The sequence below is a fragment of the Dromaius novaehollandiae genome, chromosome 15, assembly GCF_036370855.1.
Source record: "Dromaius novaehollandiae isolate bDroNov1 chromosome 15, bDroNov1.hap1, whole genome shotgun sequence".
In the NCBI taxonomy this organism is placed as follows: domain Eukaryota; kingdom Metazoa; phylum Chordata; class Aves; order Casuariiformes; family Dromaiidae; genus Dromaius; species Dromaius novaehollandiae.
In genome coordinates, this window is record NC_088112.1 from 5,163,952 (window position 1) to 5,180,966 (window position 17,015).

Here is a 17,015-nt window from a genome sequence, read left to right on the forward strand (position 1 = left end):
ACTATGTTTTCTCAGTATGTTTTCCCATCGTCCTACCATGAGCAGCTTACCTGGGATAGTTGGCATGGAACGACTCACAGAGCTCATCTGCTTGAGGACAGATGTTTTCTGAGGTGCTGCTACATGCTCTGAGAGATTGGTGTCACTCATAAACTCGTATTTCCTTGACAACTGTTTAATTAAAAAAAATAATGCCATTAATGATGAACTGAGATACAATTCACGAATATCCAAGCAAAATAATACCTTGTGAAAAACACAAAAGGAAATAATAAATAAATGATCGTGCATAGCCTGAGTACTTTATATGATTATTTGTTCAGTAAATAAGAAAAGCAACTACAGTAACAGAATTGGGCCCACACATAATATTATATACTAGCTAAAACAGTGTAAAACCTTTAGAGATGATTTATAGTTAGATAAGTAAGTATTTTGCATTCCATACAGAAAAACTGTTACTCTAAAGAAGCTTGCTAGAGGAGAGACCGTAATCCGGAACTGCAGGATGGTATTACTACCATGCTTGGTGAAACACCATCAGCCAACTCTGACTGTGGCTCGGAAATGAAAATAAAGTTTTGAAAACCTTTCCCCCTATTGCATTAACATTGCCAGCTTGGCCGCTAAGGTTTGTCACTACTTTTCTGAGACAAAATAAATCTGTGCCTCAGTATGTGCCAAGATTCCCACAGTAGGTGTATCTGTATATAACGTAATCAAAAGGCAAAGGTTTGGCTTCGTTTTGTAACTAAGCTCCTCAGAGAATGCCTGTGCTTTACAGGTGTCTTGTACGAGGACATGCAATGAGAGCCAATCATAATCCTCCATAAGTTTCCCCACAGTTCAGTGCTCAAAGAGCGGGGACAGATGGCAGGCTGCAAGATTTAGCCTATTGTCCCAAAGACCCTTAGCTACTACCAAGTAAGTAACTTCTCCTTCATCTGTGAAAGTTGTTCACTTTACTGTATGTGACTGAGAAACAGCTTCCTTCAGCATAACAGGCACAAGACATTTCACCGCCAATACTGCTTACAGCACTGCTCTGACTAGGGAGCTAAGACCAGGGCACAGTGTCCAGCAAAGATCAATATTTTATTCTGTGTCACAGCTTTACGTTTTTAGTACTGCCTGCTTTCTTTAGGAAAGTGTCACTCTGCTTTGTGGCAGCAAAAAAGTTAAAAATCTCAAAATACAATGAGGAAGCTACCCTAGACAGTTTGCATCATGTAAGCATACATATAATTATATATGTAAATATGTTATATTATATACATTTAATATTTGCAAGGACATGGCTTGTCCTTTGAAACTAATGCCTACAGTCTGAACAGCACATACTGATGAGCTAATATGGAAGTTGTGGATCTACTCAATGCATGCAATTCTTCCTGCTCAGGTGTGCCTTCCAGGAAATGTTCAGAAAGGTGAACAGACTAGTTCAGAGGCTTTTCAAGCCCTACTCAAAATTTTCTGGACTGCAGAAATCAAATTTTGTCCTTGACACCCAAGCAGCCAACAGTCGCACCATTCTACTGAATTTCTAGCTAAGGTGAAATGCAAACAGGCTCAGACTTCAGGAAACGTGGTCATCTTCTGAAACCCCAACCACCATTGTGAAGAAATACAAATTAGGCAACTTGCATCATTAAGGATCTGTTAAGGAGTTTGCACTCCCTGGTTTTATGAGCAGGAAGAACTCAGAACTCGCCCAGGCTGAGGTCATGCCTGCGGCCAAAGGCAATAAGCTATCAAGAACAAAGAGTCTGCATTAAACTAATGGGGAATTTGCAACTACAGTGCGATCCATGTGACACACATTTTACAAATGATGCAGTTTTTCATACCTGAGAGACATTAATTATATTATCCTCTCTGTTGAAGGGAAAAAAATCCACTGTACTTAAGGGTTTGTAGTCACAGATCAAAGTATTTCTTCCTATTTCTTTATAAAGATCTGACAGCAGGAGAATAAACTGCAGCCTTCTGAGGGCTGTACTTTACAAGTAACATTTCAGTGAAGGCTAGGATGTAAAATTTAAATTCACCCCTTATTTCTAGCCTCATCCATTAAGAAAATGGATAAACAAAGTAATTTTAGAGCAGCACTGCATCTAACAAGAATATAATAATGCAAACAGTACCTGTTTCTGATCCAAATGCAAGTGATGCTACCCACACACAAAACCCAAAATATACCTGTTGTTTTATCACCTGATGCTATTTTAAACTACTCTCATTGTTTCTTCTAGGAAACCTTCACACTTTTTTATACAAATTTGCATACTTATTTATACAAATTTGATATGAGACAGTAGCAGCAGATTTGAGCTTGGAAGCTAGAAGTAACTCTGTTTTATTGTCAGCTTTATGCAGTCCTGTGAAAGACAGTTACTTATTGTCATAGTTTTGTGCTCAGGTAGTCTAACATGATTTTTTCCAAAGTCCTAGCTTTGTGTGCCTCCCAGGGGCTGCTAAATACAGATGCTTTGTAGAGGGATCAAAACATTTACTGAGGCTCAGGGCAAGCAGCTGGCGTCAGCAAACAGTACCTTGCCAATACTGGGTCCTGCATTAACCACAAACTTAATCATGAATGGAAAAGCTTCTGATAATCAAACTGGTTTTGCAAACAATAAACAGTGTTGCTCTCTCTCCAAATATTAGCTTTGATATCTCCCAAACATGCAGGCATAAATTGTCTGACCTTTCATTCTTTAGGAAGGTCTAGTAACTTGCATTTGTTAAGGTTCAAGAGGAAGGACTTAGAGTCGCATATATTACTCTTCACATTCAGCAGCAAATCAAGTGTTTCTCTGAACTTAAGTAGAGGCCGACATACCCATTTGAGTCTCCTTCTGCCACACCTTCCCTCGATGGCATTAGCAATCTTTGAACTTACATTCCAACAAAATGGAAAATACTTTTTCAGCCATTTGATTTTAAAACTGAACTGCTTGCCAGTTTCAAGTTCACATGTAAAGGTATAAAACCATGTCTGGTGTGACTTAGCTCAGTTAGAGGAGCTATGACCTAGGCTCCTGGTCTTCTAAAAGAATCTTTGCTTTCCATCAAATTTACCTTGCCTTTGATGATTCCTCTAAATTTTATTTATTTATTTATTTTTAAATCAAATGACTTCAGCTGTCCCCATCTAATTCAGCAATCTGTTATTGCTTGAGATGTAAATTTAGATAGGGCTTGTTTATCAAGAAGAAACCTTTCAGAATTTATTTAATGATTTCTCTTTTTATACTAAAAAAAAGTCTTTTAAGGATTAAACTATAAAAAATGCACTGTGTAAGTTACATAAGTCAATCTGATGATCTATTAGTATAATAAAGGCACTCAGATGATCTGTGGAACAAGAGATGCCAGTGCTTCAGAAGACCAGTCTGCCACCATTTAAGGAATACTGTTCTCAATCTCGCAATTTCCAGCTGCATGTCCCATAACAAAGTAGAGAATGAAGAGAGCTCATCACTTTTGAAACAGCCCTGACTATAAGGAGATGCCATAAAATGTCAGAACAGTAAATTAATTACTTCTCGACAGGAAAGCTAGTCGAACCCTCCCAATGTAGTACTCTATTTTTAGCCAACCAAGATTTAGAATTATGCAACTTCAGGGCTTCAGTTCTGATTTTTTTCCACTGATTTGTTTCCTCCTCAGTATCTTGCAGATTTCCATTCATGGCAGGGCAGATGGCCTCTGCGTCCTGCACATTTCCTTTTATGACACAGCAACAAGTTTTCCAACTACACTAGATTTCTATGGGATATGTTTTCCTTTTTCTAAGTAAGGGAGTAACATACTCATGTTTTAGGAATCAAGATATACCACTCTAAGTCAGTAACATACACTTTTCATGTCGGAGACGGAAATATCAGGTGCCATTTTCTCGTCAGCAAACACCACACTGCTTCTTTTTGTTCTTTTTTTGGACCTTCTCATTTTTACCTCAGGGTGAGGGTTAATTTGCAGAGCATTCTCCTCAGATTCTGATTTTACTGGCTTTGATAGCACTACTTCCAGTTCAAAGCTGCAAGGACAAAAGAAAAATGATAAAAATTGCTAAATGATATTTTAAAAATCACTGGTATTTTGATGTCATTTCCCTGAGAAATATAAATGCAGGTGATCTTTTTCTTAGGCTTTTTTATGCAGCCTTGCAAACTGAACTTGCAAAAAGTATTTAATGTCCTTCAGCTGCTAACTCTGGATACTAAAATGATTCCTTCAGGAGGTATTATAATGTCTTAACATGTTAAAAAGAATATTCAATATTAATCTGAAGTGCAAATCTAATCCTTTTTTTTTTTTTTTTTTTTTTTTTTTTTTTTTTTTTTTTTTAAAGATTTGTGCATTAGCTCAAGGACATCCAAAGTAAAAAGGGTCAGAACTCACATGGAAATGTTATGGGGAATGGTGGTGGGCTAAAAGCAAAAGAAGCAAAAAGATGCTAATTAATTTTAAAGATGCATTCATTCATAAACTAATTTACAAAAAAACCAGAACTTTGTACTTTTTAAATACTATTTCAATAATAAAATATTTGTTTCCTGAAAACAGAATGCCTCTGTTTTCTTTTCTCAGTGAGATTTCTTGAGTGTATTTTGCCTATTTAGCATAAAATATTGTCATTTTAAGCCTGGAGGAAACCTTAGCTTCAATTAAAAAGAATTCTGGTATAGTCTAAAGAGACTGCTAGTTGTCTTGATCCTTGAATATTAAAACAAAATATATATATATTTCTTCCCATAAAACAGGACAGAATGAAAAAAATTATGTTATAGTCATAGTTGTATTACATTCATAACTGACCTTTCCGAAGCAATTTTGTTTGGAGTACTGCAGTCTGAATTCATGGAAGCCAGTGAAATAACTGACAACTGACGATAGGATCTTAGCATTGATCTCGGCCGTCCTACTCTCTTGTCATCAAAATCTGGCTGCAAGATGGAAAAGGGAAGCATATTCCATGAACCAAGTTTGTGTGAAACTCATTTCATCTCTTTCTCAGTAGGTTTTGAGATAGCACAGATGTTTTAACATATGGCAAGAAAGAAGTTACTCATCACTATTAATTACTGTGATTTTGTTTCTTCTGTCTGGATACAATCTTTCTCTAAGACCTCTCAGGCTGAATGATATAGCGAGCAGATTTATGGCTAAATAAACCACAATTAACAATTTTCTTTTTTTCCTCTGAAAAAGAAATGAACAGTGCTTGCCAATCCTGTTTTGAACAGACATGGAGCAGGCCATTAAAGTACTTGTCTGGGCCAAATAGCTTTAGTTAGTCCTTGCTCCAAAACAGTAATTACACTCTCTTCTTCAGCTCACAATCTTCTGCCATCTCTGTACATTAATATCATCTTCTTTCTTTATATGTTTGCAGGTGGATGGACAAAATTCATCTTCTCCCTAATAGTCAGCCAGTAAGAACAGGACTCTGTAAAAACAGTGGGACTATTTAGGTCACCATGTACCTGTATTGCACATGGCCATATGTGCTGCATCATCTCTCTTTGCATCTCTCTCTCTCTCTCTACTTCTGCAATGGAAGGAGAAAAAGGGAGTTTTCACTCCAAATCTCCTTTAATAGGTAAGACTGGCTAACATAATGCAAATATTCAGCTTGATGTTAATGGTTATTTATGCTTTACAATCTGATATTAAGTTAACTGAACCAGTCTGACTTGGGGAGATTTCCAGGTGCTTTCCTGTTCCTCTTGCTATTAAGGCAGGAACAAGGATCACATTTCTTGGCCAATTCAGCACCCGTTCTCTTTCTGAGGGGTGAATTCTGGGATGTAGAATTATACTGTGCGGACAGCTGTGCTCTCCTATTCCTCTGTGCAAGTATTTCCTGGGATGAGTATGCCTCCCCCCAGTTAGCTCATCATTGTGGCATGAAATGAAGCAAGTTTTTGAGCATTTCCCAGTGCATGGGTACCATGAACTGCTTTTCCAGCCTACTTCAGTTCCTCTCCTGTAAACATATGAACAAATGTTTTCAGAAACATTTTATATTAAAGCACAGTTACATTTTCTTCTGACTATCCAAAAAACATAAAAAATTTAGGCATCACTTCATATGCCAAATTCCCAAACTCATGTTTTCTGATGATGTCATTTTTCACTAAGACTTTGCAGAAGACTTGGAAACATTCATAGTTTCAAGAGTTATTTGCAAGTATTTTGCAGTTTGCATGAAATGAGAATTTCTGCTCCTGTGAATGTCTAGAATCTTCTGATAAGACACAATGACTGCGTAATTTTTTTCACCCTTTTTTAAATAAAAAGAACTCATGGCAGCCAACAGAAAGAATATTAGATATGGTAAACTGGAAGTAGTGCCACTTCTTAAACTCCTTGCTCTCCTGTACACAATAATAAAAAAACCCCTGCTATTCACCAACTTTATTAATTTATGAGAAACCTCTTGAGCCAAGAATTCTTTCTGTGCCATCATATATCTTTGAATAAAATTGCATCTTGCAGGAACTCATTCCACTGCTATGTAACATAAATTTTGCAACATTCAGAGTGAGTATGAAAGATACTACACCTCTAAGGTTGAACAACAGACCATCCTGAGCACATCATCATAAAATCTCAGAGATTATATTAGACAGAAATACTCTTGATTTGACAGATTGTTGAAAATGGTGGATTCTGGAAGTAGAGATTTAAATACAGAGGAAAGAGGAATTCACAAAGAAAGTGTATTCTTGCTCTTGCAAAATTTTAAATAGGTTGTTCTAAGAATTGATCTAAATGAGGGCAGAAGGATTCAGCATTACGCAAGACTGTAAATAGCAGATTACAGCCTCTTTCATATTGCAAGGATGGTGGCATGGGACTGAAAATTAAAAAAAAAGTACCTAGATAAATAACCAGAATTGGCATTATATAGGTATGTACCACAGCACAATATCCAAAACCTAAGTTAGAAATTTGCTCATTTTTTTTCTTCTAACAGAATAAATAAACCCTCTTATAAAGTCATCAACATTGAAAGCAGCAGCATAAAATAATTTCCAAAGCAACTGCTGTGCAATTCCAAAAAACAACCAACAACATCCCTCCTACTAGCTCCCACCAGCTGTCCAGAGGAGTTTGTGCGTAGAAGCTACCCTTCAATTCCCATATATTTCAGTTTGGTTTCAGCTAATATATACAGTATTCTATACATGATAGGCTTTGCTTTAGAGCACAGCTGGAAGTGGCTAGCAGAGGAAGGTGTGGACATCAATTGCCGATCATGCTTGAAACTACTAAGAAAAATTACAAACAGGAGAAACGTGAGAATTTGTTTTTACTTCCTTCTAATGTGGAAACGAATTGCAATTTTAATAGAGATGGTAGAGTGCTCCAAACCTTCCAAAATGTTTGATAAATCAGAGAATTAATCAACTCTCTGATGGTAAAACTCAGGTCTCACTACCTTCAGATCACAAGAAAACCCACAAATAAAAAAGGTGCTTTTGTTTACAGAAGAGTAATATTAAATAAAGTGCAGGACAGGGAAAGGAGGTAAAAGGAGAATGATACCAATTCTCTGGCTCCATATTGTTTTTCCACTTTAACTTTTAAGTGCTTGAAACATTCCTCCATACGGTCATGGAACGGACGAAGATTATCAGAAACTCTTTTTTCATGAATTTTAATTCCAGCCCCAAGGAAAGGTATCTTGAAGTGGAGAAAAAGGAAAGAAAAAAAACCAAAACAAAACAAGTGAGAACATTAAACTGGGTCTGACAACCCCTCTAACTCCATTTGGAGTATCTGCCAAGGCAACTGCAAAACCATTAGTGTGCCTGGTGGATAGATTTGTCAGCTGGTCTCGTTACTCCACATGAATTTTGGTAGCAGAGAAGCATCTTATTACAAATTGGGGAGGGCTCTTAAAAATGGGCTTGCTCAGGAAGCTTTTGGAGATATGCGGGTGCCTCGAAGCGACTGTTTTGTCACTCCTACCTATCCTAATGTTAATCCCTTATGAGATTAAAACACCATGTGAGAGTTTGCAAAAAATTACCTGCTCTTCTCTAAAACACAGTTCTGTACTAGTCCACCTGCTAATGAAGGTGCCTGCCACACCTTACTGCAAAGAAGGTAGGGATGAAAAAATATCCAAGTGGATTCCAGGCAAGTGGTTTCAAACTCTTAATTTCACTTTGAAATGCAGAATTCAGTGACTGTGGAAGTATTAAATCAGTCTACTGGGGGCTTAAGGACATGATCACTTTGACAGTTGCTGCAGCAATTTAATGTATTACTGCCTGGTTACTGAATATGACCTCTTCCTTTCTCCTCTCTTTTACTCAGCTGTCTTCCTCTGTACTCTCCATATCTCTAAGAAAAAAAAATCAGCAAAATAATGCTTCAGTACAAAAACAAACAACTCAAGTCATGAACAGAGACAGTTTGCACTAACCAGGCTCACTTTGCTCTATTTTACCCCTGTGCTTTCCTTTTTTTCAGCTCATCCTTCAGGCTGGGACTAGTGACAAATAGCAAAGGGGACAAGACCTCTGATCTAGCAGATTTGGAAAAAGGCACATGACCACATTTTTAACTGGAAAAAAGTGTAGACACCCTCTCCCTCAAAGGAGAACACCTGATAAAAAAGGGTTAGGAAAGGGTCTGACTGTATCAGTTCAAATTACTCCCTCCACTCAAATCTCTTAAAAAACCTTCTGTCAGAAGGAATGGCTTGCTTACCAAATTAAAAAAAAAATCTTATAATGAAGCAAATATGATAATAATACTTTTATGACCCCTCTTCCCTACAAATTCTTTCGTAGCCTTGCTTTTATATTATCATCTTTGCTAGTATATTAGCTGAACAATATTCAGTTAAAACAAATCTTATCTTCAAAGATGATGGATAGCACACTTTTACATGCTATTCAAGTAATAATGTACATGGTAACTCAGAGAAACTTTGCAGTTCTCTTTCGAACATGAAGACATTTTATTACTCCTCAGTCTTTGAAGACGGTGATTTACGAAATTTATGCAATATAGTTTTAGCTACCCTTCCGCAAGTAACTTTTTCTGACAGCATTAACATGGCACTAACCAGATAGTTTCTAACAAGAACCTTCTCTTTCTCCCCCCTCCTCCCTCCCCCTGCCTTTAAGAAGTGGATAGGGTAGCAGTAAAAATGACACAATCATCTAAATGACATCATGTTCTCCTGCTAGAAAGAAACAGAAAAAAGTAAAAGTTGAGGAAGCCTCAGAGAACTACTGCTAATAAGGTGTTACCTGCCAAGCAATCAGATCTTTGAGTCTGTTCAGCTTTTCTTGATCCTCTGGATGGTCTCTGATATATTCATCTGTAAAGAAAGCCTGAGACAGGCATAAAAATAAATCAGTCCTTCATCCCAACATGAAAAAAAAAAAACCAGTGCTTTCTCCAGTGACTCTAGCTGCTGACCATGATACTGGTCATTAAATGAAGAGATATTTGCATGCCCTTCTACCAGGTGCTGTTAGTGATAATTCATTATTTTATCAACTGAGAATGGAGGTGCCCTTTTTTTTGTTAAACGATATTCAGTGTTTGTCCCACACTTCTGAGCTTGAGATCCTTACTGTAAAAGCAAATCTTTATTTAAATTTGAACTGAAAATAATACAGCACACACATATTTGGAATACCACGATTTATATTAATTGTCATTTTATTTAAGTACCCTAACCTGACATTAGCCAGCATGCTATAGAAGAAGGAAAAGAAACTCATTCGTAGATAAGCAGAGCCAGATATTGCAGACACACTGCCTTTTTCTGCCCAAAGATTGGTTTTTCCTCCACGTACATAATACAAGTGTAGTTATTTGTCCATGACTGCCAAATGTCTAAACAAATAATATTCTGTGATAAATATGGCATAAGGCATACTCCTCCAGAATGTGTCATGCTTACTGCATGTATACATGCCATCTGTTCAGCATACCTGCAGTACATCTGACACGCTGAGCCCACTGAGCATGGCACATACTTCCCATCAGGAAATGGCAGGCAGAAATAATAAAACTCTATAGCTATGGGGTAACATTTGTTTTCATCATAATCTTTAATAATTAAGATTAAAAAAAGAGTTTTAATATTCCTCCTCCCCTCCCCCCCATTTTTTTTTTTTAACAAGGCAGCTTTGGAGACAAACTTTCTACAGGTCAGTTCCTCAAGCCATCCCATTTCCAATGTATTCGTAAAATACTTTATATTTGCATTCCCATTTTTAACAACAAAAACTGTTATGCAGAAAGGCTGCAGTTACTGAGAAAAGCTGGTAACAATGCAACAGATAACCCACATCTAAATCCTCCAGACCTGCTCTAGGGAAAACTTAAATTGATTTACTTCAGACCAAACCTTTTGATGCCTAAGAGCGTATTTCATTACAAAAGGTGTATCTCATCTCCTTCATGACAGCAATTAATACTGAGCTTCAGGTACATTCCCAGTGTCCGTTTTGCATCTATGCTACTTTCTGCTGTCAAAGACTGTGTGTCAGATGTGACCGGGACAGGAGGGTCTCTTAATTGGTGGAGCTGTCTCTTTCATGTCCCCAGCCTACCATCCACTGCCACTTTGGACAAAGAAGCATCATTAACGAGGATTATGAAATAATACATCTGAATATGATCTTCACATTGACTTTAAAACTCTTACCTTCTCATATTTAGCAAAGCCACCCATAACAGCTGGATCAACAATTCCATTCAGAAGCATAGAAAGTGGATTAATAGGAAGGTTTTCATCACTCTGGTACTGGTTAATCATCATCAAAATTTTTTCATTTGTCATGGACATAGTCTCAATAGCATTCTCTAAAGGACTAATTGTAGTCTATAAACAAACAGAATATGAAAACCTATGTAATAAATCTACTTCATTTAAAATCTTCCAAACTTTTATTTATCCAGGTAAATACATGCAATTGCAGATTTCATTTTCTTTGTAGTTTCTATAAACTGGCATTTAGCTGTTTATTACAGGAATCTATCATACAAGGAAACAGTCCATGGATTACCTACCAACTGTTTGCTCTAACATCTGTATGACAGATGTATGTAATCATCTGCTCTCACTTATGCCATTTCTCAAGCTGTAAATATTGGTGTATTTCAATACATAGAGGGAAAACATAGGACTGATTCTCTTTATTTCGATGTCCTATGCTAGCAGCTGTACAAGTACACAGTAAAGATGACCTAGCTGGGTGTGTAGAATGATGACTCCTATGTGTTTTCAGGTTCAGAAATCAAGGAATAGTGCTAAGAGTCAGACATTAAAAAAATACTACTTTGTTCCAAGGCAGGAGTGCTAACCGATCAGTGAACTTCAGTGATTCAGTGTTTACAATTTATGAGGCATGTGTTTTTTTTCCTTTTTGGAAGGAGCCTATTCACCAGGGTATGTTTTTCCAGAAATCCTTCTGCATTGATGCTCACCTTTGTTGGAATTTCAAAATCTGAGAATTGAAGTTGGTTTTATGCTTGGGACTAGATGCCAAAATTCCTTCTGTGAAAATTGCAATCACTTCAGGCTTTTGTTAAGCTGGAATATTTCAGATGATTAATGGAAGGTGATTTAAGCTAAAAATATTTAGTGGTAATAACACTCTCAGAGATAGTTACTAAATACCTCATTGACAGACTGATAACCTTCAAATAGAAGGCAGGAAATAACAGTTGTGGTAACTGCCATAATCTATAGGAGCATGCCTGATTAATGCTTTAAAAATCACCCTGTCTCCATACTCAAAAAGGCTGAATGTCCAAAGGTAGAGAAAGGATTTACATTCTGCCTATACTTTTTTTTGACTTCTGAATGCACTTAAGTAAAACCAAACATTGTTCCTGGTGTGTAAAGATAGGAAAAGAGCAACTGATCCTTCACAGCATAGCTCTGAGGAGGAGAAACAAAACAATAACAGCAAAGATCAAAAAACAGGTCTTCCTATATAAATCCTCTACATTTTTATTCAAACCTGTTACCTCTGGACATCTACATATTAACAGAATTAGACATTTTAAAGAACAGATGTACAGCTCTTAAATATTTCATCCCTGATCTCATAATCTACTTGCATAATTGTATGAAATTACCACCAACGGTGAGGAAACTCACTCACGTGTTACAAATAGAAGATTATGACTTCAGGTGAGGAACAAAAGTAACGAGATGAACAGCAAAGAAATGGACAGAAGCTTCTTTCATGAAGCTGTCCTTGAGTTAAAAAAAAAAAAAAAAAAAAAAAAAAAAAAAAAAAGAAGAAGAAGAAGAAAGAAAGAAAGAAAGAAAGAAAAGGAAACAGAGCAAAAATATCAGAAAATTCTTTAATAACTTCTTGTCTAGCAGAGGAAATTTTGAAGTGCTAGCTTGCAGCTGTGAAGAATGGAACAGTTAATACAGTCATAAACCATCTCACCGTATCAGAGGTGCTGACTCTTACATTTGTTGATATTGTCTCTCATTAATACTCCCTTTCTAGATTAAAGTATAATACATCTTCTATACTGCAACTACTGTAACCGTCAGGTCTTTTAGAACAAGATTTTGTCTCCATTTATGCAGAAGTGATTTGGGTTCTGTCAAAAATAGGAAAGATGATGAGAAGAACTGAGCTCAGGCTTGGTAACAGGGCAGGACTATTTGCATGAAAAAGAGGTGGACCTTGTGACAGTGCTCAAGTTACAGAACGCAGCAAAAGAAAGGTGAAGAAGGAGCACCAGGAGACAGCAAAATATCCTTGCTAAATACACTGCCAGGGGACTGGGGGGAAGGGGAGCAGGGCAGACAAGAAAAGAGTAAGAGATCATGCTGCATGATGTTCTCCTCCTGAAACTGTTGCATTACTGTGCTGTAAAGATAAGGAAGTAAACAGCTTTATTTTAAAGTGCAAAAGAAACCAATGCAGATATCCCTGCTCTTTTAACAACTTGTCATTACATAGAAAATAGTAAGTAATGTTCAGTTAGGCCTTTAAGGCTTTGGTGAAGAATCTATCCATGCACCGTACAGTGACTGGGAAAAAAAACCTCTTCTGCTCCTTTTAAACTATCACCATACTGCTGCCGAGGCAGACTGGGAAACACATCACAACACGTGGAAGGAAGCTGGGACTGACACCAGATACAGACAGCAAGTCAGAATTGTAGTAACTATACCACTTGTAGTGCTGAAGCATTACTGTGGCTTGGTTTGACACTCCCACTATCATAATACAGAATGTGATGCAAACTGCATTTTTGTGCATGTGGAAACAGACCCTCCTCTATACTCTGTTGCTTGGGAAATACTGCTTTAAATGCAGGAGAGATGTTGTGACAAGAGAAATCCCAGAATGCACCAACTGAGGTCAGGGCGGCAAGAAAGTTAATCCATCCTTGGTAGTACCTGTATGCTGTTCTCTGTTCTGATGAGTTAGATATATTGTAGAACATGCAAATGAAATGCTGAGCCTTAGTTTGTTTAGTGGTTGACTTAAGCTTTTAAAATTCGAGAGATTGGTGTTGCATATATAACACTATAAGACACTGTAAGACACTATATAGACAAATGAAAGGTTTTTTTTGATTGAAGGAGTTTCTCCATCAGATGAGATAACGTGCAATGATGAGAGGAAAAGAACAAAAGAGAAAAAAACAGAAAAATTAAACTGCAAAGGGGGCATTACTCAGAGATCCTCCCTTGTTAAAAAATGCTGGGGTTGAAGACCAGATGACAGAAGAGCATGAAACAAAAGTAGAAGGCCAACAGGGAGTTTTAAAGAAAGACTGGAAGAAAAAAGGAAGATTATGCCATAGAGTACATCATTCATGTGGAAGTTGACACAAACTGCATTGAATACGGCAGAGGATGCAGTACAGAGAAAAACAACAAAAATAAGAGAAGGAGGAAACGATAGCTGGTTTGTTAATGTGAGCCAAACAAGATTATCTCTTCTAAAATAGTTTTATGAAAAACTCTAACAAGGAGTTGCAGGGCAAAATAAAATTAAACTATGCTATCACTTTAGCTAGTGCAGAAATACAAGAAAATGAAGCCAGACATCATTTTCATTCTAGACCTTGGTGATGCACAAGTGTTCTCTATAAACAGTAAACTACAATGGCTTTTTTTTATTTGTACTAGCAAAGACTTGTTTTAATTACACAGGTTAGTCCCACAGATTTTCAAGGTAGCTTCAAGGTTTTCACCTGACATTCAGTAGATCTTGTGTGAATTCTATGGAAAAGACTCTCCCCCCCCCCCCCCCCCCCCCCCCCACTAATTGAGACTCGTACAGGAGCTATAGTACAGTAGTTTTAACAGGAGCCTCCTGTCTAGGAAGTTATGCTTTCTTTTATGGCAAATGGCATTTTCACTGCATCCATTAGAATAGGGTAACAAGACAGACAACCTCCTTCCAACTGTATGCACTCTTTAGATTTAATGGCAGATACCATTTGATGACTGAATACACCTTTCTTTTAGTGCATCAAAATATGTGCTGATATTAGGCAAGCTGGTATGGTTTCCAGAGCTGCAATGTAGTATATCCCAACTATTCATAGTATTTACTGGAATAATGAGACTCCCAGGAATCGGAATGGACAGAAAATGAGAAAAACTTGAGAGCTGTAGAAACCAATGCAGGATTTCACAGTTTAAGCCTCAAAATATTTCAGTAAAAAGCCAAATTGTTCTTTCCTTCCTTCCACTTTGCATCTCTCCTTATCTTTTTAATTATTTTAAAAATATACTAGTAAAGAAAGCAACCGAGTATTCAGATAGCTATTTGAGGTTTCCTTCATCCATTCCAAAGAGTAAATAGAAGGACTGAGAAGACAAAATAAGTCTCAAATTAGGTCATAAGTCTTTGTTGGCATACGCCCACTTTAGTATTTATGAAAAACACTCTCTGCAAGCTTTCATGAGACACTGGCAAGGGAATCCCCGTGAACTATCATTTTCATTTTATCTCAAGGGAATCCCCTTATCAGGTTTTTATCAAGCCAGCATTATAGGAACTACTTTAAGATAAATGACAGCATAATTATGTCAAAGGTGGTCATTAAAAACAAATGTCAAAAAAATTAAAATAAATGAAAAACAACCTTTTTATTAATGCTTTCACACTGTTGTCAAATGGTAAAAAGTGAGACAGGTCATAATCTATGCAACTGCAGAAATGTTAATTCTGTACTAGGAATTCCTATTATCTCTTTGGCGGGTAACATATTGACAATACAGTATTTCAGAAGTCCAGGGGCTTGCCATTCATTGTTTTAGGAAGCTCTGTCTTTTATTAAGCCTTTAGTTAGCATCTTTCGAACCAGGTTTATAACCACAGTAGGGTCAGGCTAAAGTCACTTCTATGTGTGAAACTCTAGTAGTTTAAAATATGGCATAACATTTGTCAAATGGTGTGTTTTATCATCCCTCAGAAGTACCACGTTTCTGAAAAGACACAGTAAAAAGATGCATTTCTTACTGCTTTCAGTGCAACCGGGAAGTCAATTTTTATGACAATAAACACAACAAAAAAGAAAATAAATCAAACACCTAATCTCCTGTAATAGGTTTAGAAGATTTAGAAACAGACAAGAAAGTCTTTTTGGTTCTATAAAAATTCATGTATATGAAAACCTTTCAACTCCTAGACTTCAACAAACACAGATTTTTTTCAGTTCTCACAGGACTTGGTCCTAAAGCTCCAGTTCAGAGGTAAGATATATTGATCAATATTTAATCATTCCAGCAGTAAAACAAACACCCTCCCCCTGCAAAAGCCATAAACAATAGCAGTTTTTTAAGTATAAAGAAATAACAATAGCTTGCCTTGTATAATAAATTTGCAAACTATTTATATTTGAGGTTTTATAAAGACATATGTCTTATGGGAACTTAGCATGTTAATACACACCTGTGACATGGAGACAACCTCAAACCATCGTAAAATTCCTGGAAGTTTGTATGCTGTAACAAATGACGTTCTCTCAATCCACATAGACTATTAAAAAAGAAAGCAGGAAGAAAAAATTACTTAAGGATTTAAATTTTAATCTTTTCTGCTTTCTGAGATGTCAGAGTTAAAAGAATTTAGATGGAAAATGTATGCACATTTATTTTTGCATTAAAAGACACTGCAAAATGAAGCCAGCACAGCAATTTGCACAAATCATTTTCCTGATTTCAAATTAGGTCATCTTTAGGCACTAAGCCTACACAAAGCAGAAGAAAATGAAAATTACTTTTGAATCTTTTAGTATTTATTCCTAACTTTGCCATTACAGGTTGACTGACTGTGACTAAATGACCCGCTCTCACATTCTCTACCAAGATTATACTTTCTCCTTCCACTTTTAAAGTGTATTTCCACAATTACCAGCAGTAATACCACTATTTTAAGATGCTAGCATTCTTTTTTTACTTCTTCCTCTCCTGAACAAGACTAGCTATTGGTAATTTTAAATTCAACTAATTCATTTACCCTACTGCTCCTTCTCTTTCTGATATCAGCTGAACTAAACTTCCAGTAGTCAGAAATGTAATAATGAATGAAAAGAAGATATACTCAATAACTATCCTGATTTCCACCTATCTGAACTTAGTGCAAATATTATTTATTCTCACAGGCAATGAAGACATTAACCATTTAATTTTTGTAACACAATTTCAAGGTAAATGTATAAATAGTTCCAAACTCTCCAGTTTGCAAAGGAAGCCAATGTGCATTATGAATCTTGATAACTGCAAGATTGGAATGTCATGGTAGAGTTTGCATCTGAAGCATTTAACTGCAGTTAAGAAGCCCATTCACAGTGCCGATCAGGACGCACAAAACTGAAATGTTTTGTAAGATTTTTGAATAAATAGCTTTTTTCCCCCGCAGTATTCCCAAGAGCACAGTTTTAGCCATAAAGATTAAAAGGTATGGGTTTTTGTATATCTGTATAACTAGAATATAGAAACTCACTACATTTCTATGCGTGACACTGAAAAA

The 17,015-nt window shown here is 36.6% G+C and overlaps 1 protein-coding gene and 1 long non-coding RNA gene across 4 annotated transcripts in view; one reads left to right on the forward strand and one right to left on the reverse strand.

The window, feature by feature from the left end:
• LOC135330013 (uncharacterized) overlaps window positions 1–17,015 on the forward strand; it is a 73,140-nt gene that overhangs the window by 49,780 nt on the left and 6,345 nt on the right. For 2 of the 3 annotated variants that reach the window (XR_010391718.1, XR_010391719.1), the window contains exon 4: window positions 5,402–6,505. This is a non-coding gene — a long non-coding RNA (uncharacterized LOC135330013). Of the gene's footprint in view, window positions 1–5,401; window positions 6,506–17,015 lie in introns of those variants that run through there. The other variant, XR_010391720.1, reaches the window with a different exon arrangement.
• DOCK2 (dedicator of cytokinesis 2) overlaps window positions 1–17,015 on the reverse strand; it is a 226,577-nt gene that overhangs the window by 3,369 nt on the left and 206,193 nt on the right. The window contains exons 44-50 of the mRNA XM_026098443.2: window positions 15,936–16,022; window positions 10,694–10,870; window positions 9,282–9,365; window positions 7,561–7,698; window positions 4,825–4,952; window positions 3,862–4,042; window positions 51–171 (exon numbers count right to left, since the gene is read on the reverse strand). Coding sequence (XP_025954228.1) covers window positions 51–171; window positions 3,862–4,042; window positions 4,825–4,952; window positions 7,561–7,698; window positions 9,282–9,365; window positions 10,694–10,870; window positions 15,936–16,022 — 916 coding nt within the window. The remainder of the gene's footprint in view (window positions 1–50; window positions 172–3,861; window positions 4,043–4,824; window positions 4,953–7,560; window positions 7,699–9,281; window positions 9,366–10,693; window positions 10,871–15,935; window positions 16,023–17,015) is intronic.